The sequence below is a fragment of the Miscanthus floridulus genome, chromosome 8 (assembly GCF_019320115.1).
Source record: "Miscanthus floridulus cultivar M001 chromosome 8, ASM1932011v1, whole genome shotgun sequence".
NCBI classification, from domain to species: Eukaryota; Viridiplantae; Streptophyta; class Magnoliopsida; order Poales; family Poaceae; genus Miscanthus; species Miscanthus floridulus.
The window spans coordinates 123,454,344-123,476,458 of NC_089587.1; the positions used below are offsets into that span (position 1 = coordinate 123,454,344).

Genomic DNA, 22,115 nt, shown 5'->3' on the forward strand with positions numbered 1-22,115 from the left:
TGCCTGAACTTCATTCGAGACCTCCACCAGCTGGACGGCGGGTGTACTGGTGCTCGGTCCCAACCCGAACACCTCGGAGATGACCACCTACGCAATATTGCGAAGCTGGTCGAGCTCTCCCCCGAGAACACATCGCTCCTCAAGGGACTGGGCTAGCTCCTCTGCGCTTCGACTGACCGCCGCTTTGATCATCTCTAGCTCCTACTCCAAAGACCCAATCTTTCCACCCAGTTCTAGAAATGGATGACAAATTCAAGAGCAAAGGAAAGAAAAATTCAAGGCATCAACCGAGGGCAGAACAGGTACGTACCGAGGTGAGCGCTTTTGAGAATTGAGAGCCCTTCCTCTTGCTGGGTCACCCTCTCGAGCAGTTGAGCGTTCGACTCCTCTGCCCTGAGCATCTGCCCTTGGAGCATGGCCACTTCTTGCTCGGTGTCCGATCGGGCCTTTCGCTCCACCTTCAGAGCCTCCAAGGACTTCTGGAGTGCCACCTTGGTCTCCACCAAGTGGGCCTTCACCGCATCGAGTTCTCACTCGGCAGCAGTCGCCCGCTCAACTGCACGCAGCTCCACTACCTATGCTTCTGTCACCTCAGCCGCTCAGTCTTGGGACTCATAGCGGGTGGACTCCAGTTGGTGCCTAAGCTCGTTGACCTACCACGATGCCACCGCTTCTTGCTCCATCTGACCATACTCCTCCTGAAGAAATCGGGACTTATGAATCGATGTCATCTCCAGATCCTACGAGACAAGAAGCAAGCATGCTGAGACAACTATTTAAAAGCCAAGGAATCAAAGACAACACCAAGAACATAGAAAACTAACCTATACCATGTGTGGCAGGTTGATAGTCATGGCCTAATGGACGAGCTCAACCCTCTCCAATGCCTCCTTGAGCCTTGCCTTGCTAATGGCGAGATCAGACTCCATCGATAGTCCTCTCTCCCCGAGCAGGTGCCAGAGCTTCACCTCCTCCTCATCATGAAGGACAAACTAGGCCTTTCTTGGCTCACCGGGGCAAGGCCACAATAGCTCATGGGTCGCCCCCGACCCGCTGGAAGATCCAGCCATCATAGTATCATGGGACGACCAGATCATCACCAACTCCTAGGATGGTAGGATGGCTGGCGGCTCCACCATGGTGTCTTCCTCATTGTCGAAGGGGACATCCACTGCCAGGACTCCATGGCTTGCCAGTGGCTACTCTACCTCTGGTCTGGCCGTGGCTCCTCCAGACCCCTCTAGCTCTGACCAGGCGAGCAAACCGTGCGCTCCTCCGCCAAGCGAGACAGGGAGCCCAGTTTCCCTCCTCTCTACCTCCGTGACTAGTAGGGGAGGGACCGCAAGAGTCACCTCTGACCCAGCCTCTGCTATCACCACAGGGATCACTGCCATCACGACCACACCCGTGCTCAAGACCGATCAAGAATACGCAACCCCCATTAAGGAAGCTCATGCCGCCACCAGCCTGCTTCCCCCCTCGCTTATCGCAACCCATAGTAGGCTAGGTCTCCACTCTCCTCGCATAGGAAGTGGGGAGATCCCTAGTCCTACCGGCTCTAGGCTGCTACAAAAAAGGGCACAAGCGTAGGTTAGTCACCCCCAAAAAACTCAACTGTGAGGGCAAAGGGAAGCATGAATACATACCCAGATGAAAGCGGCAGAACCTTGAAACTCCGACCAGCTGACGATGAGCCAACCGGATGAGGATCGCTCGGGGGTCATAGTTTGTGCCCCCTCAGACTGACCGAAGGTAGTGATGACACGGCCGGTCCCTATTCGGCTTGCGAACGGTCATAAAACAGACGGACGATCGCACTCCTCCGACCGACTAGCGTGTTCCGTCACACTCAGAGCAGAAGGCTGAGAAGCCAACGGCACCTCTGAAGGGTGCGGCGACTGCGCCTGCTTCACCTCTCATTCGACGACGGCGTCTCCACTAATGGCATGCTTCCTCGACTCAGGAACGCCGCCATGTGTCTCCGTACCACGCCCGCCGCCGATAGGCGCTGCTGTAGGCTCATGGCGCTCCAACAAGGTTATGGCAGCACCCCTGTCTCCCTGGTCCTCCGAGGCACTCGCATCGTCACCCATCTCTGTGTGCTCCTCTGACTCGAGCTCCGCCTCCATGTCGCTCTAGCTCTAGCCACCCTGGACCCATTGGTTGATCTCCTTCTCCTTATCGAACCTCCTCTAGACCTTGTTAGCTTTCTTGTTCTTCTTGGCAAGGGAGGCCTCCCTCTGGGTAGCTTGCTGAACCACACTTTTTGTCCCTCTTGGAAGATGCGGCCAGGATTTATAGCCCGTGAGTCCCTTTAAAATGGGCAACTCAAAATCAATCAAAACATCAAAACAAGAAGGAAAAGGTCACAAGAAAAAAACATACCAAATTGGATAGCTTCGTGGCATGAAGGTGTCCGGGCATCCCTTTGAGGGAGTCTTCATCCCTCAACTACAGTGCCTGACCAAGATAACCCCGGACTTTAGCTTTCGATAACTCCTCCGGTGACGCGTGGTCAGGATCCGTTGGGCTAGAGTATCCCCACATCGGCCACATCCTTTCCCCCAGTGGGGTAACCCGATGGTGGAAGAAGGTGTGGAAGACTCGTAACCCATCGAGGCCATTCCTCACAAACTTTTGAAGCTCTAACTCAATGATCGCTAGCTTTTTCTGTTGATGGGAAGGACCGCATGTCCAACTTTCCCTCTTCTCCGGTCTCCCCCCGGTAAACATCGGGAACGGCGCCACCACTAGGTTCCTGATATAGAACCATTCGTCATGCCACCCCGGTTGGAGTCACTAGGAGAGTACGTGGGGTAAGGGACTGACGGCTTTGGCCTCTTCTATAGGGCAAACCCACCAACCGGTGCGGTTCTAGGCAGTTTCCCCATGGACAAGGCTCGCCCGATGAAGACTCGCCGAAATAGATGCACATGCGGCTCCATCCCGAGGAAGGCCTTGCAGATAGTGACAAAGCCGGCGATGTGCAGCACCCTGGTTGGGTTGAGATGTTGCAACTTCATGCCCCACTCATTAAGGAGACCACGCAGAAACCAACGCGTGGGGTACCCAAGCCCGCACTTGTGGAATGCGAGGAAGGAGACGACCTCATTGGACTGGGGTCGTGGAACAACCTCCCCTAGCCCAGGAGCCCTCCAGTGTGCCACCTCCTTCGACGGAGGTAGCCCCTTCATGGCAAAGTCGGCCAGCACAGCCTCATCCATGTTGGAAGGCCTCCAGTTCGACATCGCACCTTGGAATTACAAATGAATCTGTGAGTTTTTCCTTTCCCTCGCTCTACACTCCTCTCTCCTAGAAACCATCGCGGCACATGAAAAGGAGGAAGGAGAAACGGTAGCGGTTGAAGAAAGGCCAAAGAATGGGAGGAAAACCCTCTCCCTTCCCCTATTTAATGCGGAAAGATGTGCGGCGAGACATGGCCCTAGCTGACGGGACGCGGCCTACCCGACGAAACATCACCTGGCTAACGGGATGTGACCAGGGTGGGGCCCACCACTACCACAACCCAGGCATAGGAAACGAGGCACAACCGCACCCAAACGACCCTTCGCCTTCCCAGACAGTGTTTGGAGGGGCCCACCGATGGAATCTCCATCGAGGATAGGCCAACGGGTCACCCGAGTCGATCGGATGGCTCGAGCGGCTGCCAAGAGACATGTAAGGAGCAGTGGGATGCCCCATATGGGTTATGCTGACCCCAACATGAACGATGCACATGGATCCCACTCGGACATATCCAATAGGAGCTCCCCAGACCCGTCACTCGAGCCATCGAGGTAACTTTACCAACCCTCGTTATACTTTCCAAGTGCATGAGCATTCATTCATCCATTCTCATGCATGCATTCATACATTCAGTTATACATTTATCCCATACATCCAGGCATTGCATATCCAAATGTTGCATCATAATGCTTCGCATCGCGTCATGAAGCGGTAGTCATCTCATTCGATATGAGCGACGACCGACCGGGGGTTCGAAGGCCGGCCTGCATAGGGCTCAAGGCTGCCTCGCATCAAATAGAGCTAGGGGAGAAAACATTGATGAGCCCCAGTGACCTTCACCCGATCCACTTAGAAGCGGATAGGGTCATCTTGACCTTCTCGTTCGATCCTAACCTCGAGCCATGCCTATAGAATCTCCATCGAGGGGAGACCAGCGGACCACCTGAGTCGGTCTCCAAAATGGCTCGGGCATCTGCTGGGAGGTGGGTTAAGGAGAAGTGGAGTGCCACATGAGGGCTATGCCGACCCCGTCATGAACGACGGATCTGGATTCCACTTGGACATACCCATTAACAAGCTTGTCGAAGCTCGCCACTCAAGCCATCGAGGCAAGTGGCGTCAGCTCAACCCCTCTAGTCATAGAAACCGCGGATGGGGTGATGCAGGAAATCATGCGACCGACCCCGAGTGGCTCGGGGGCTCGAGCTACCAAGTCCCTACTTAGGAACCCGACTGACCGCATAGGATGCAGCCAGAACAGACATGGGCGAACACCCTGATCGGAAGAAACACAAGAGTTCACAGCCCCAGAAAAGTGTACCAAGGTGCTCAGTCTCTGACCGACTCCCCAGTTGAGCGTAGGCTCGAGGGCTACACCCACTTCCATCTCGCCCGACCTTTGGGTGCGCGCTCCATCTCGCCTGACCACAAGGGCACGGGCTCCGTCTCGTCCGACAGCGACCCACTAGCTTACACCCACCAGGTGCGCTGGCACACACCCTATGGAAAACAAATTACCAGCGAGTCTTCTCCTCAAGGGCTGGGTGCCAATATCCCTCCGGCGCACCTCCACGGCCTTCGTCAGTCCTCCCCACGGAGGCTGGGCACTCGTATCCACTCTTCGCGCCTCCACGGCTTTTGCTAGTCCTCCACATGGAGGCTGGGCGCCTCAATCCTACTCGATTACCCTACGCAGTACAACAAACCGAGGGGGAAAAACACCAAAGTTCCAATAACAGCCCACCTCCACGGCACGATGGGTACAGGAATTACAAAGCAAATTCAAGCTTTCATTAAGCTAAAAACACACGCCACTGGCTTTTATAAATATCATGCGAAACATGTGTGAACAGCCCCTTCACGGCTTCATAGAAGTCCCAAAGGGGCTCGAGGACTCCTGTCGGGTTTATAAACCCGAGGTCCCCAATGGACCCGCTTCCCTATAAAACCTGGCCCAGCAGGCGGCTCAGCAATAGCACACGCCTGGGTCGGCCCAGATACATAATGATAGGCCGAGACAATGATCCAGTCCCCGACTGGAAGGCCTAGCCAAGGTGGGACCGTAGTCCGACTCTGACCCCCTTCTCCGACCGAGGATACACCAGACCTCTACTCGTTGCTCTTTCCCGATCGACATGGTCGGGACCGACTAGGAATAACTAACCGGGGATGACTGACCGGGCAGACCCGCTTAGTGTGGGCCTAGGGAGCAGGTGGAGCAGATAAGGTAAGATGCTCAAGTCAACTGCAATACCGAGAACTATACCCTACCATGCCATGCGCACCTGCAGGATGGTGCCATCGGGGCATGTCAGGCGAACGCGGTAGAGCCTGCCAAACACGTCAGAGTATAAACAATATTGTGGGCGCCGTCGTTTGCCGTACCAGGCGAACATGGTAGAGCCTGCCAGATGTGTCTAAACATAAACAGTATTATGGGCGCCGACGGCCATCCCGTACTCGATGGTGTGGGCAACAAGACTAGGCAGCAATGTACACTCTCTCTCTTTTTCTCTGACTTGTAAGGCCATCCCCTTCAACTATAAAAGGGGATGAGCTCTCTCCTAAAAGCCCCCCCAAGACTAGTCGACTCGACAGCTCAATAGCTCTAGGACTCGGCAGCTACACAGTCTACACACTCTCAACAGCAGATAAGCTCGGACACATAGACGTTCCAATACTTAGCGCATGTTTGAGCATCCGTCACTCTCTTCCACTCGGTTCAGAGTCTGACCGGGCCTCTAACACGTGAAATTTTTGTATTTTGGTCTCTTTGAAAACAATTTTTAGAAAAATACCAACGCCAAAACATTTTCTGAAAATAGACCATTTTTAGGCGTCTTAGCACATGACGCCGAGATATGAGGCGTGGCGTCGTGTCACTCGACGCTGAGGTATTGCCATGTCATGGACGACCGGGGTCGTCGTCGACACGTTGGCGCGTGGGTCCGAGACGTCGGCGCCGTGTCAGCCGACGCCAAGTACCCAACCTCGGTGCGGTTGGACTGCGTGCCGAGCTACTGCCCCATCCGGAGCGTGGCCCAGGCAGCCCAACAAAGCACGGTGGCCCAGAAGATTGGCGTTGGGTCACTTAACGCTGAGCCTGTAGACCTCGGCGTGGCCCGACTCAACGCCGAGGTCTGGTCCATTTAGGCCAAGGCCCCCTTCTTCTTCCCTCCCCTCCTCCATTCCCCCACGGCTCCCAAATTCTGAAGACCGACGGCTCCCAAATCCCCCACGGCCCCCATGAAACTCTAACCTCCAAAATCGACCCCCGGTGCTCGGATCTTGTCTCCCGAAGCTTCCTCGAGGTAATGGTCCCTCCCCTCCTCCATTCTATCCGCGTAGATGTGCTTACATTGTCCCTAATCATGTGGAATCATGGTTGTATTGTGTTTTGGTATATTTGTGTTTGCATTTGCAAAATGTATGGCTTAGGATGATTGAGTGCATTGTTGTTTAACTGTTTTATGTGCTGAACATGTTAGGTTAGTTTGGTTTCTAGTTATTTTGGTCATTAGGGTTATTTGTTTATTGTAGGTGTCATTAGGGTTAGTTATTTGTTGGTCATTAGGGTTACTATGTATTTTATTTATTTGTTGGTCATTACATTTCAATTTGTTATGACCAAGGCATTTTGCCAAGGTACTCCTCTTTCCCCTCTTTCAATTCATCCATTTAGATTCGTTTGTTTTTGAACTTGCATTATAGGTTTGGTTCATGTTCATGTCATTCGTGCAATGTATGGTGGTTCAAATGATTGAATGACCCAAATGTATGGTTGTTGCTGTTGTTGTTGTTGTTGTATATGTTATGGTTTATAATCATTGAGTTAAATTTTGTGTTTGTTGGGATTTGAATTTGTTTAGGGTTTGTAATGAAAAGCTTATTTGGGAGGTATGGTGATTTAGTGTTAGTACCTTTACATTCGTTTCAAGGTACTTTGGATTGATTTTTTTTCTACGTAATGTTAGGATGCCAAGGCGTGGTAAAGCTCATATTCCAAGGTAATCCCAATGTTTATTCATTATCTGTGCAACAAATAGAAAACCCTAGGTTTAGGTTTGGTTCTCCGTTAATATAACTAAATTCTTTCAATTGTAGCTATGGTCGCCAGAGGGCAAATCCCTACGACCTAAAGCCTCTCCCTGAAGGTGTTCCTCGACCAATGTGCTTTTGTGGTGATCCTTGCAAGGTAGACATCTCTGAAGATGAGGAAACATATAGACAGAGGTACCGGATGTGTCCCAATTATGCATGGGAACCTACAAAGCAACAGCGCCGTGCATCGTTTGTGAGGAATTTTTATTGTGTTAATTAATTTTCTTGTGATATTAAGTATTGCTTATTTATTTGTTTTGTAACAATTTGTTTTTCTTGCAGACCGTTCCACCACTGTGTGACTTTGAGCAGTGGATTGACACTGAGATCAAGGAGTCGGACAAGCAGCATCTAGAAGGCCTGAAGGAGTGGGATGCGGAGGTTAAGGAGAGGTTTGAGCAGAGACGCAGACTGGAGGCTATAGAAAAGGAGCATAAGGAAGAGGAGGAAAGGAGGCATGTTGCTACGTACAGGGCGGAGAGGGAGAAGAAGCTTGAGCGTGTGCGTCGAGCGAAGGCAGCGATGGAGGAGAATCCCGATGCCGAGAGGAAGGGAAAGTGGCCTCGTTGCACTCAGTAGGTATTTGGTTCATTCACGAGTGATGTCATGTAGCCCTGGACTTTTTTTACTATGTTGTAATGCACTCTGCTTTTATTTCAGATGAACTTATTCCCTGGACTTTTTTTATTATGTTGGAATGCACTATGATTTTATTTCAGATGGTCTTATGCCCTGTACTTCGTTAACTATCCTAAGACTGTAGTGGTACTATTTGTATCACTGAAAAGACTACTTGTGTTGTTGCAGTCACTGAAAGGGCTACAAGTACTGTTGCAGTCACTGAAAGGGCTACAAGTCTATTTGAAAACTCACTGAAATGCCTAGATTTGTTTACAATTGTATCCGTATACGTAATGAATTAATATCAAAGTGATGTACTGCATTTAGATGAAGTGACAAAACACAGGTGTAGCCTTTTCAGATGAAATGACCAGTCATGGTTGTAGGCTTTTTAGATGAAGCATCTAGCCTTTTTAGATTCAATAAATGAGTATGCACACATGTTTTTTGTCAAGTAGCATTCATGGTGAACCTGCCTTCATCTCTATATATAGTGCTCCATGTCTTGCTCCACATCCACACAACTTGTTTTCTGGTTTAGTTTTAGCAAATGTCGAGCGGAGGTTCCTCGAGTGGAAAGGGTTTCGGCAGAGGGAGAGGAAAGGGGGTGAGCAAGGGACCTCTGATTGTGTGGGAGGGTTCTCTGGGTCCTGATTCTTTTGAAGAACCAATAGAGGAATTTCCTTTGGAGAGGAAGAGTGACTTCACCCGTGAGAGACCTCTTAGGTCATACGAGAAGCGCATTGAAGATTGGCCAAAATGCCGCCACGGTTTGGATTGCGTTGTGCAGATGTACAACGACTGTGACGGTGGAGGCCGTTGTTTCTTCAGATGCCCGCGAGGATTTGTATTGCCTTTGAACTCTCCTTTTTTAGATTTGCATTTGGTTTCTAGTAGTACTTATTGGTAGATGGGTTTTCAGGATTCAAGCTGTCCAGATAACTATGGCTTCACTAGATGGGTCGACCCTCCTCCTATCTATCCCCATCAACAGTACATCACATATCTACAGGGACGCATCTTTGACCTAGAGTATGGCCCTGGAAGTGGTAACAGGGACAAGTCGGACGACGACAACAGCAATGATGTAGAGGAGGCACTATGCAATAATCCGTACTACGAGTGCCTGTACCATAAGAAGGACGGGCCTCCTTCTCCACCGCCACCGCCACCACCACCGCCTCCATCAACTGGAGGATACTATGGGGAAGGCGCAACTTAGTTCAATATGTGGGAGCATTATTAGGACCAACCTTTGTTAGTCAATCCGAATGTGGAATGCTTGTATGAGTTGTTCTTTTCAATCTCGTAAGGCATGCTAGGTTTAGTTTGCAACATGCCATTGTTAGTTTTCATGTGAGTGTGTACCCTTTGCAATGTCTGTATCACTTGTTTCTTTCAATCCCCTACGGCATGCTAGGTTTAGTTTGCGACATGCCATTGTTACTTTTGATGTGAGTGTAATCGTTGTGCATTCGCTATTTCATAAATTGCAGTTTACCTACCTCTAAGTTTCATGTACTATGGTTGATTCCCAAACTGAAAAAAAGATTTGAGTCTCTCTAAAAATAGGGGATTGAAATCAAACCAACATTCAGTTTTTCCTGCAGGAACAAACATACAAACATAAATATAGCATGTCTACTCTTATTAGTATAACTCGTGTTAGTCGAAGAGGAATCGTTGCGAAAGTTTTTTCATTTGAATCATGCAAATAGGATCGCAACATATACCAAAGGGTTTGGGTCGGCGTTTACGTGTTGGGCTGAGGCTCGGCGTTGAGTCGGCCCACGCTGACCCTAGGGTTTGGCTCGGCCGTGAGCGAGGTGAGCTGAGGCTCGGCATTGAGTCGGCCCACGCCGACCCTAGGGTTTGGCTCGGCTGTTTGCGAGGTGGGCTGAGGCTCGGCGTCGAGTCGGCCCACGCCAACCCTAGGGTTTGGCAATGGCCATGGCTAGGTTTGGGCCGAACCTCGGCGCTTAGTCGTCCAATGCCAAGGTTAATGGCTCGGCGTCAATTTACCGCACGCCGAGCTTGGGCACCTCGGCGCTTCGATGCAAGGGTTTCCAGTATGTACCAGGGGTCGGTGTCAAATGACTAAACGCCGAGCTTGGGCACCTCGGCGCTTTGATGCAAGGGTTTCCAGTATGTACCAGGGGTCGGCGTGAAATGACTAAACGCTAAGCTCCTGGGTTCACCAAAATATATCATCTCTTCTTTGATGCTTCACTATTGCCCACTACTCTAATCAGCCGATGATGACCTTGTGCCAACAATGGACCTGAGCTCGCTAGCTCCCCGACTCTCCTAAGCCGCTTTGTCCCCTTTGCGTGCTTGCCATGTCACCGTGGATCCAACAGAGGTTGATCGTAACATGGAGGATGGGGATGATGACACCCCTTCTTCCTTGTGAGTTGCGACGAAGGCCCTCTCTTAATAGCTGGAAACATGAAACATGGCAACGTTCCACACATTCACATAACACATGACCACACCGACATACACATTCATTCAACATCCGTACATACATAAGGTCCACCACATTCAACATCCAACATAGTGCAACACATTCAACATCCAACATAGTCCATACATATGCTTCATCAATCAACAGACATAGTCCAAACATAGTACAAGGTCCAATGCATACATAGTCCATGCACAAAATATAGCATATGAAGTCTTTGGATCTTTTATCGCTCCTTGTACCTTAACGTGGACGGCGAGCGTAACGCTTTCCCCTCCCAAACAGATAGGTACCTAGAGTGTACCTATCCACTAGTCTGAGCGTCCTCTGTGGACGTCCAGAACTGGAGGGGCCTTGAGTTCCTTGGGGTGCATCTCCAAGCTGGGACATGCCAATCTCATCATACTCATGATCATAGTACTCTCCCTGTCCTTCATCATCTTCATCATCATAATGACCATGTCCTTGACCACCCTCTGCACTAGTTGCTGCACCATGTGAAGAAGAAGTCCTGCCACCATGTGCACCATGTGAAGATGAAGTCCCTCCAACATGTGCAGTGGAAGGTCCAGCACCAAGCTGTTGTGGGACTACCACATCCGAGGAACGTCTACATCCAAGGCGTGCAGCTACCTTTCAGAGGCGATGCATGGCACGCTGCATTTTGAAAGCACTATTAGTAAGTGGGGTTGATCGCAAAACTATATAAAGATGTAACATCAACTGAATGAGAGGAGACTACCTGAATGTGCTGTCATAACATGGAGGCCTCATCAGGATCGCCCATAGGAATCATCAATGCCCTTCCTTGCTCGGCCACTGTCCTCATTATCTCCATGCTCTATGCAACAAAAACAAGAATTTAAGTCTCCATCACAGTAAAGACCTCAGAGATGGAAATAGTTGTATCACTTACAGCTCTGGCTAATGCAGGGGCGATCTCAACTTGTCTACCTTCTCGGGTAGCTTGGTCATATGGGTTGTTGCCCTCATCCTCGCTCGCAATGTCAGCAATGTCTTGCTCCATCCAAGCGGGCCTCAATTGAAGCCTTGTTCGTTGACCAAACCAAACAAGGTAATCATCGAATGCCTTATCACGATGGACGGCGTGGATGCCCATGTTGTTCTGCTCCATCAACATCCACTCATCAATGTAGCGCTGGTGCTCCAGCTGCCAGTTGGTGATCTTCTTATTTTTTTGTCTGTTGAACCGGCAAATTTTACACCAAATCGGCAATATGAAGGCCTACTCAATGATTCATTCATGTGAAACGAACAAAATATTGCATGTTACGTACTTGTGGAGCTGCTAACCGGTGGAGAAATCATCGGGCGGAGAAGGCTGCAGCCTACCAAACTACCGTGCTACACGGTGAGGGAGATGGTACTCCACTGCATAGAAACAAATAAGGGGGGTCCTCATCGTCCAGACGTCCTCGTCTGCCATGCACAAGGCGCTCAAGTTGAGATCCGTGACTTGCCTCCACCGATATGGGCGCCATTGAACCTGTACACAACGTCGTCATCAACTAGTCGATGCTCAATTTGTGCACATATCCTCGATTAGGCCAAAAGGGTGGGAAACTTACATGCTGTGGCAAAAGGGTGTCCAACTCGTTGGTGAAGCTGATGTACGCATGGCGTGACATGTGGTATGTTCTGTGGGCTCGCTCGTAGAGGTGTGCCATGGTAGGGGCGACAACTGCGTCTCCTTGAGGAAACCAAGGTTGTGGGGGATCAAGCTGATGCGGTCTCCCAACTAGAAGCCTCTCCCACATCCAAATCTGCAAAAAAAAGAGTGGAAACATGAATGTTAATCACTTTTGTTAAGAAAAAACATTGAATTGTAGTGGAAACTTGTACAACTTTGCTTTATTACCTGCAATAATGTGATGCACCCTGACATTGTAGCGTGCGCGCCTCCAGGACGGCGGCAAGCCTCGCAAAGCTGACGGTATAGGAAGGCAAGTATAGCCGAGCCCCAACTCCTATTGCCGGCATCCTCCCAGTTCAAAAGGCACGGGATGTACATCTAGGACACCGTGTCTCCAGTGCCATCAGGGAAGAGAACCGTACCAAACATGTGGAGGACGTAGGCCCGACAGTAGTATGTCACGGTCTCAGCATCTACGTTGGGTGGGCACTCCCGAAACTGCTGACGAAGCCACCTCAGGGACACCCCACTGCTGCGCCGTTTCTTGCCAGCCTCAACTGCCGCTAGGGGCCATCCCAAGAAGTGCTCAACCCGCTGCTGCCATCCTTCGGACTCCATGTCTCCTGTCACTAGGAATCCTCAAATTTTGACTCCAAGGATCATGGCAATGTCCTCGAGAGTGACCGTCATCTCCCCGCATGGTAGGTGAAAGCTGTGTGTCTCCGGACGCCACCGATCTATCAACACCGTCAGCGCCGCTGGGTTGAAAGGTGGCGTGCCTCGACGACAAACACGAGCAATGGTAGCAAGGTTCGCCAGCTTCAGGAGGGGCGTGTACCTCTCGTCGTAGACCATGGTCGTAGAGGCCTCATGTGTCATTGGCCTCAGCACATTCAAAACCTACAAAAAAAAGACAAGCATGAAAAAGTATTAGTTCATGTCACTTTATAAAGAGCATGGACTATAGAGCAAAACATGAACAATGCAATGTTTTATACGAATTGTTGAATATACCTCTCCGTTCTCGATCCTCCGAGCCCGGTGGTGCTCATCGAACCTTGGATCAAGAAGGGGGAACCGATCCATCCTGCAACATAAGCAATGTCAAAGCATTAGTATAAGTTAAAGCATGTGTATGTGGTATGAAGTAACATAAAAATAAAAATAAACAAAAGTAAACCAATGTACTATTACACAAAGCAATTCTAGTAGCTAGCTTGGTGGATACCTGTTGTCTAAGTAGTTCAGGACATTTTCTCTTATTGTGGCCCGGCTTATGGCAACCAGAGCAACGGCTCTTTTGGGTGTCCTCTACAAAATGTCTCTCAACCTTACTCGTGGTTGATCTACCTTTTGTGGCTCGGTCCATGTCCATCCTGAACCGCTTCTGTCGCCTAGGTCCTCTACTCTTCCAGAGTAAACCAAGATCAGCCACATACTTGGGGCCATCATAAGTAGGCCATTGACTCTCGTCAAGAAATGGCTCGAACTAAGGATTCCAGGTGCTCATTAGGTTCCTCAAAGAGAACTCTGCGGCCATACGAGGAGGGACCTTAGCGTCAACACATCTAAGGCGACAGGCTGTAATCATGTGGGAGCAAGGCCTATGGTATATGATCGGTTTTCCACACGTACACTCGTTCTCATTGATCACTACTTTATGTTTTTGAGCACCCCGGTCTTCACCACCAATGTTAGTTCCACCACCCTCTAGAATCTCATATCCATGGTTGATCGGATCGAAACATGAACCCTTCTGTCGTTTAGACTTTTTCTTTGAGAAAGCTAGTTCATGAGATGCTAAAAGTGGCCAAGCTTTGCCTGCTGTCCATAGAGACCTCGCATGCTTCTTTCTCGAAACAAACCAAGAATTCAACTTGTAGAAGGTGAATGAGGCAATAGCAGTCACAGGCAGACCACGACAACCTCTTAGAAGGCTGTTGAACATCTCTGCCATGTTACTAGTCATGAAGCCCCATCTCCAACCATGTCATATGCAAGTGACCACTTATCCTTCGACGCCATCAACTCGCTCAAGAATTGCCTGCCATCAACATTTGTGGCTAACTTCAGGACATCTAACTTGTCTTTGAATAATTGAACCTCTTGCTGCCTGCAAACCTCCTCAAATAATTTGAAGTTGTCCTTTGTGTGATCATGCCTTATAAGATTCTGAGCAAGGTGTCTGGTGCACCACCGGTGATGTATTTGGCCGTAACCAGGAATCTCTTGTTCTACGGCATTCAGAATGCCAGCATGCCTATTGGATATCACACAAACATCACATCCCAGACCAATTACCACTTGTCTTACTAGCCTAAGAAACCAACACCAACTATTCGTGTCCTCCTTCCGAACAATCGCAAAGGCCAATGGCACAAGCTGGTCCTCTGCATCTGTCCCAATACAAATAAGCATTGTGCCTTCAAATTTCCCTGTAAGAAAGGTCCCATCAATTGAGACGACGGGCCTGCAATGCTTGAATGCTTCGATGCTCTGCCCGAACGCCCAAAACGCCCTTCCAAATACCTGGCTACCATTCCTTGTTTCACCCTCCTTAGGTAAATACTCGAAGTGCATCCCAGGATTTACAGCCCTCATTGCGTTCAACATTACAGGGAGGCGCTCATAAGCTTCTTCCCAATTTCCAAATATTATTTCCAGTGCACGCTGCTTTGCCCTCCATGCTTTCCCATACTTGACATAGTAATTGTACCGTTGGAAGATGATCTCAACCAACATAGACACCGTAATGGTTGGCATATGCTTCACCACGGGGCATAATTGCCTTGCAATGAACCTAGAATTGAGCTACAGATGGTTCTCTTCTACCTCAGTAGTGGCACAAACATGTGGTTGCTTCACTGAGGTAATCTTCCATTTGCCTACCTTCGTCTTCCTAGCACATACTCTCCAACCACACTGTTGTTCTTCACAAGCAACAGTATACCTCTTCTCCTTGAATGAATTGATGACCCTAAAAGGTCGGTTGTGTACAATGGAGTACTCTTGCAACCATGATTTCAACTCATTCATGGTAGCAAACAATATGCCCTTCCGTATGATGAGGCAACCGCTAACATCAGGCATAGTTGTATCACTTGGCCCACCATCAGCTACTGCCCTATGACCATGGCTAAGGTCCTCGAAATCACCAACTAGTGGATCTCTCCAAGGCAAGACCCTAGACAATATCTCTATTTCCCTAAAATTCAGACGACCAACAGGGCGATTGTCATCAGAGTCTTCGGCTATCTCCTCTACGAAGGATTCATCATCTCCAGCTATCTCCATGTCAAAATGGTTCATAGCCCTAGCATCACCAAAGTCTTCTTCACCACTAAGATCATCTTCGTCGCTAAGCTCATCCTCAATAGAAAAGTCTCCGCTAGCGTTGTCCAAACCTTCTTCTGCATCAACAATTACATAATCATCATCCTCTTCATCACTATCATGATTGCCCTCACCATCGGCAACCGGATTCTCTTCCTCATCTCCACCGTAGCCTAGTTATGTGACAAGTATTTCTTCGTCAGGCAAAGGACCATAACCTATGTGAGTGGGGGAAGATGGCCATGCTTCGAAGTTATCATTTCCTAAGCCGGACTCCTTACTTACTACTAAATCCAAAGATCGCACTTCTAAGGCCAATACAACTGCCTTGTAATCATTCCATTCAGTCTCGCTTGTAATTTTGAGCAACCGCTTGATCCGAGGACCCTTCGATGACCCAACATCTATGACACCTTCAAACTGAACATGCACGTCTCCTTCATTCCAGCCTAACTTAACCTTGACTCGCTCCACTAACTGGGTCAAAGATGGTGTTTCAGAAAAAATCAACAACTCCTCACACATGTCCAGAAATTCCAAACTATCATCTCTTGTCCTAACAATACGGCCTCCATGATGCAACCTCACTAATTTATCCATCTACAGCCATCACACAACAAGTAGTGTCACATATCAATATATCATGCGAGTTTCAATCCAATAAGTAGAAACTAAAATATATCATTTCATCTTTTTCAACCCCAACAACATAATCATTTCTAGTCATAACAAATTGAAATGTAATGACCAACAAATAAATAAAATACATAGTAACCCTAATGACCAACAAATAACTAACCCTAATGACACCTACAATAAACAAAGAACCCTAATGACCAAAATAACTAGAAACCAAACTAACCTAACATGTTCATCACATAAAACAGTTAAACAACAATGCACTCAATCATCCTAAGCCATACATTTTGCAAATGCAAACACAAATATACCAAAACACCATACAACCATGATTCCACATGAGTAGGGACAATGTAAGCACATCTACGTGGATAGAATGGAGGAGGGGAGGGACTATTACCTCGAGGAAGCTTTGGGAGCCGAGATCGTGGCACCGGGGGTCAATTTTGGAGCCTAGGGTTTGGTGGCGGCGCGGGGGAGAAGAGAAAGAGAGGGAGGCCAGCGGTTTCAGAATGGAGGGAGGAAGAAGAAGGGGCCTCGGCGTGGCCTAAAGGGACCAGACCTCGGCGTTGAGTTGGGCCACACCGAGGTCTGGAGGCTCGGCGTTAAGTGACCCAACATCGAGCTTCTGGGCCACCGTGCTTTGTTGGGCCGCTTGGGCCACGCTCCGGGTGGGTCCAGTAGCTCAGCGCGTAGTCTAGCCGCGCCGAGGTTGGGCACTTGGCGTCGGCGAACACGACACCGACATCTCGGACCCACGCGCCACCGTGTCGACGATGACCCCGGTCGTCCGTGACGTGGCAATACCTTGGCATTGAGTGACACGACGCCGAGCCTCATATCTCGGCGTCATGTGCTAAGACGCCTAAAAATGGTCTATTTTCAGAAAATGTTTTGGCGTAGGTATTTTTCTAAAAATTGTTTTCAAAAGAGACCAAAATACGAAAATTTCACCCTCTAACACCCCCTTTCTCATTCCTTACTCGTTTATAACCCCACAGCAAACTTTGAGCATCTGGGCTCAGGAATAAAGTCATCGACCGACCTCAACTAGACGTAGGGCCTATTGCCTGAACCAGTATAAATCATGTGTCATTGAGTGCTAGGCCATATCCGATCACAACGTACGACAAGACTATAAATATTTACTTGTTGGTTACTTTTCGCACCGACCAACCCTTTCCACGACGACATACATCAAACTGCACACACAAACTAGTCCATCCTCGAAGAGTTGCAGCGATGGAGACGACAACGCTGAGCCTGGGCAAGGCCGTCCTTGATGGGGCGCTAGGCTATGCCAAATCTTTTCTGGCAGAGGAGATCGCCCTTCAGCTGGGCGTCGAGCGGGACGTGGCCTTCATTACAGATGAACTGGAGGTGATGCAGGCCTTCCTGATGGCTGCCGACGAAGAGCAAGACAAGCATAAGGTGCTCCTCACCTAGGGGAAGCAGGTCCGTGAGGCTGCCTACAACGTGGAGGACAGCCTCATGGACTTCTCCGTTCACTCTGACGAGAGGCCGTCCTACTGGTGGTGCATCCCTCGTGTCCTGTCGGAGCGGCGCGACATCGCCAAGGAGGTGAAGGAGCTCAGGACCACAGTGGAGGAGGTGAGCAGCAGGAACCTGCGCTACCGCCTCATCAAGGGCTCTGGCTCCAGGGCAACCACTACTGCATAGAAACAAGCTAGCATCGCCAGTGCAGCAATGTTTGGCATTAATGAAGCAATGCGCACAGCCATGGAGCAAGACAAACCCAAGGTGAACCTGTGCCAGTTGATCAATGATGGCAACAACGATCTTAGGGTGATCGCGATGTGGGGAGAAAGCAGTGATGGTACTAGGATGATATCTGCAATACAGAAGGTATATGATGACTCAACTGTCAGTGCTAGCTTTGGATCACTGGTAGAGAACAGAGCTTTACTCCCGGTGGGGAACCCCCTCTAGTCCCGGTTCCCCACCCAGGAGTAAGCATCCGGGACTAAAGGGGGTCCTTTAGTCCCAGGTCAGGAACCGGGACTAAAGAAGGACCTTTAGTCCCGGTGGGTAACACCAACCAGGACTAAAGGTGCCTCCTGACATGCCACGATGGCCGGCACCTTTAGTCCCGATTGGTAATACGAACCGGGACTAAAGGTTTTTTTCTTTTTTCTTTTCTTTTCATTTTTTTGTTTTCTTTTCAAAATAGGTTTTCGAAGTCATATTGTACGCTGCTAATTATACATTTATATGCGCGTATAGTATGTTTCGGTTCAAGCACAATGAACGTATTAAATCACACAATTCAAGCATAGAAATATATATATATATGCATGCATGCATCATATATATATTTACATGCATGCATGCATATGTGTATTTTACATTATATTATTTCATGTGCATATATTACAAAAGATTGCATTATAGTTGTTGTGACATAACAAGTTTCCTCTCATCCTCTAGCTTGGCTTCAATGGCAGTGTTGGGTCGAAGTAGAACTCGCCCTTGGAATCGATGATCTGCTCATTAAAAAATCTGGCTACAGACTCTTGAATTGCTTTGATTTGGTCTTGCCGTATGACCTTTTCCTCCAACCATCGAGTCTAAAGGTTTGAATTAAAGAAAAATAAATTAATATATGTACATATATATAAAGACATAGTAACACAATCAATTATAATAATTAAATGAATATATAGTGTATTTTTAACGTACTTTGAGTCTCTCTGTAGGAGTTCTTTGGGAGACCACCTTGATAAACTTGCAAACATAGTAACCACAGTAGTTGTTCCTCTGTTCCTGCCTCAGACACCACTTTACGAGAAAAAGATTTGTCATCCAATCTGGTGATCCGGTGAAAGCTATATGTTTAATTAATAAAGATGATGCGATTCAGGGGACTTACTTTCAAAGGGATTACATTCAGTGGCGCTTTGTATTTTTTCCATGTGTTGCTTCTCAATAAAGGTTTTCCAAACACTGCCCAATAAAAAATTTACCACATCATCAGATATAGTTAATCATCATGTTTGTGTGTATATATAGTTGCTAGAGATCCCAAAATTACCTCTGGATAATATCTATCATATCTTGGTAGTCTTGTTGTGGTTTTCTCATCGAGTCATAGATTATCAAGTGACTTTTCACCAGATCGATGTCCATCAATATCCAGTGATTGATGCATGTGTTTATAGGATATAACGCATAACACTCATTAATTAACTAGAATCAACATATGAGCCATTAAGGATGATCGACATGATTAACACTCACTTGAAGTTATAGGGAAAGAGTATATCCTTCTTGTGGCGTTGGTTCACTAAGAAGTTCATGAGGTTACTCTCTAACTCAGACTTCCAATTAGTCTTTGGAGTAATTGGGTCTTTGAATACTATATGGGGATCAACAAAACCAATTTCATTGCAGCCTTCCTTTCTGAGCTCTGTCATTGTAAATCTACATATATAGTACTTGTTAGGATAATTTATATGCATATACACACATATGATGAGTTTAATAATAGATCAAAAGAATTATTACTAACAGGCAATAGCAGCTAATGATAACTTTGTCCAGAGAGGTCAGGTGGCATAGTTGATGAAATTCTGCATAGTCAACATGCATAACATCATCGCCACGGAACCAATGTTCGTCTCTAATTCTGACACCAACACAGAAGTCTCCATCGGTAGACGCCTGCATGTACCACTTGTTTAGCAGGTACATTTGCGTCCCCAGATTAGATAAGGCTTGAGGGTTGTATAGACTCTAGCCTAGTACAAATTTTTTCTTCCAAATATCAACCTCCGCCGCACTCTCAATGTTTCCATCACCAAACATCTGGTAAAGGTCGAGACCAGTCTCATCAAGAAATTCACCAAGGTGATCCAAATCGACATCTGGAGGTATGTTTGCCTGATGCATTAATCCTAAATTCGAACCATATTCATTACCAACAACTAGCGGGGGGATTGATTGGTGCGCTTGTTGTCCAAGTTGGGCAACTCCTTTCCCTGCCCGCTTCTTTTTCTTAGCCACCTCAATTGACTTGGTGAGAGTGCGGTCATAGTCCGATAACATTGATTTGGACGGCTTACGAGATTCCCGCTGTTGTTGCTGGTAAGAAGTCACCTTTTTTCTTAGAATATCTGGAGCTACGAAGAAGTACGATTTCTCTGGGTTTCTCCTTGCTTCTTGATTCATTTTAAGTTTGTCATAGAATCTAGACATGTCTTTTTTATATGCATCAGTTCCTTCTTCCTTCTCTTCAGATATTATTTTGGGAATAGCCCTTGGTTTCACGGTGGCTTTCTTTGCAGGCGGGGACTGGTTCTCTGTTTGAGGGGCTAGCCTCTTGCTAGGCTTCTTGGTAGGCGGGGGTAGGGGAGGCGTTGGAGACCTCCTTGGAGGTGTTGGTAGTGGCGTTGGAGACCTCCTTGGAGGTAGCGGCTGCGGCGTTGGAGACCTCCTTGGACATGGTGTGGATGCATCCTCGCCTTCCAACACAATGTCATCGTACAGAGCACTATGATGATCTGGCAATTGAACAATTGGATTTAGGTTGGGGGAGGATCTGCTACAAAAAAAGGAATGACATATTATTATGAGCAGATTGTTAATTATTTAAGCCAATACAAATTAATGATGTAGTGTTTTCATCCGCACGTACCTATGGTGAGGTAGTTCAGGAGGAGGTGGAGCCGACATCCCTGGAATGATGATGTAGCGCTTGCGCCATAGAATGAATGTCTTCTCCGCTTCTCCTAGAGTCTTCTCGCCATCACCTCCAGGAATGTCAAGAGGCAAATCACTAAAACCTTTTTCAGCTTTATCTACCGAGATGGTAGCATATCCTTCTTGGATTATATTCCCATGAATCCTTGGTGTCTTGGTTCGGTCGATAGGATTAACAAGACCGATAGCCACCTTGATTGTGGAATTCTCCTTCGGAATGTGTAGCTCACACGTTGTACAATGTTCAGTGACGTCATCCACAGGGAAGCGCGGTCCTGTGTCCCCTTGATTTGGTATCTCCGTGGAAGCGCAACTGCTTTTCAACTGAACAGATTGGCTAATGTTGATTCCTGGCTCTGATGCCTGCTTGCTTGCACTCACTGCTATTTGCACTTGCCTTCTGATTTCCTCCTGCATTCTCGCTTCAAGGTTTTTTTCCCGCTCCTGTGCTTCACGCACCGCTTCCTCCAACCTCTGGAGCCGCTGTGCCTCTTCTTCCTTCTTTCTCTGGCGACTTCTGTAGGAAGGTCTGTCCTGAGGGAATCCATGCTCCCACGAGACACTTCCTTTGCCTCTAGTTCGGCCACCATGTTCAATAGTCCCGATGGCGTATGTCAGCTCATCCTTCTCTCTGTTGGGCCTGAACGCACCACTAGCAGTAGCTCTCTGAGCATAAAACAATCTTTCTACTGCTTCTTGCAGTCTTGCGCCATAAACGCACTTCCCTGTCTCCTGGTCTAGTGTTCCCCCATGACCGAAAAACCAATTCTTTGCACGTTCTCCCCACTCGAGTGATTCTAGTCTGATACCCTTGGCAAGAAGGTCTGCTTCCATTTTGTTCCACTTCTTAATGGCAGTCGGGTAGCCACCTGATCCCAAGTTATGGTGGTATGTCTTCTGTTGGGCATTACGTTGGTTCTTTATCACCCGACTCACACCCTCTTCCGAAGTCTTGTACTGTACAAACTCATCCCAATAGGGCCTCTGCTTTGAGATCGGGCCTGGGACAGTAAAATCTGGTGCTATGTTCTTCTTGGACATACGTCGTGTATAGGTGTTTCTTCCAAGTCTGAAACTGGGTGGCCATCTTCTTCATTGCCCAATCCCTAACTCGCTCCTTCAATTCATCACCATCTATTATATCATCATAATCATCTGTTTGGAGCGTGAAATGTACCAAGACATCTTTCCAAATTAACGCCTTGTCACGATCGGAGACAAAACTGATATGAGGAGCATTGGTCTTCTTCTTCCATTCACGGGTACTAATCAGGAGCCGGTCCCGTACAAGGTAACCACAGTGGTGCACAAATTTCATTTTATTCGGCCCCCCCG

The 22,115-nt window shown here is 48.2% G+C and overlaps 1 protein-coding gene and 1 pseudogene across 1 annotated transcript; one reads left to right on the plus strand and one right to left on the minus strand.

Moving 5' to 3' along the window:
• Positions 1-12,728: 12,728 nt before the first annotated feature.
• On the minus strand, positions 12,729-13,393 carry LOC136469847 (protein MAIN-LIKE 1-like). The gene is made up of 3 exons (XM_066467885.1): positions 13,318-13,393; positions 13,104-13,176; positions 12,729-12,989 (listed from the first exon to the last, which is right to left on the minus strand). Exons 2-3 carry the CDS (start codon positions 13,173-13,175, stop codon positions 12,729-12,731), a joined length of 333 nt encoding a protein of 110 aa, XP_066323982.1. The 5' UTR covers position 13,176; positions 13,318-13,393.
• A 3,910-nt stretch (positions 13,394-17,303) lies between these two features.
• LOC136469848 (disease resistance protein Pik-2-like) lies at positions 17,304-18,011 on the plus strand (annotated as a pseudogene).
• The last annotated feature ends 4,104 nt before the right edge of the window (positions 18,012-22,115 follow it).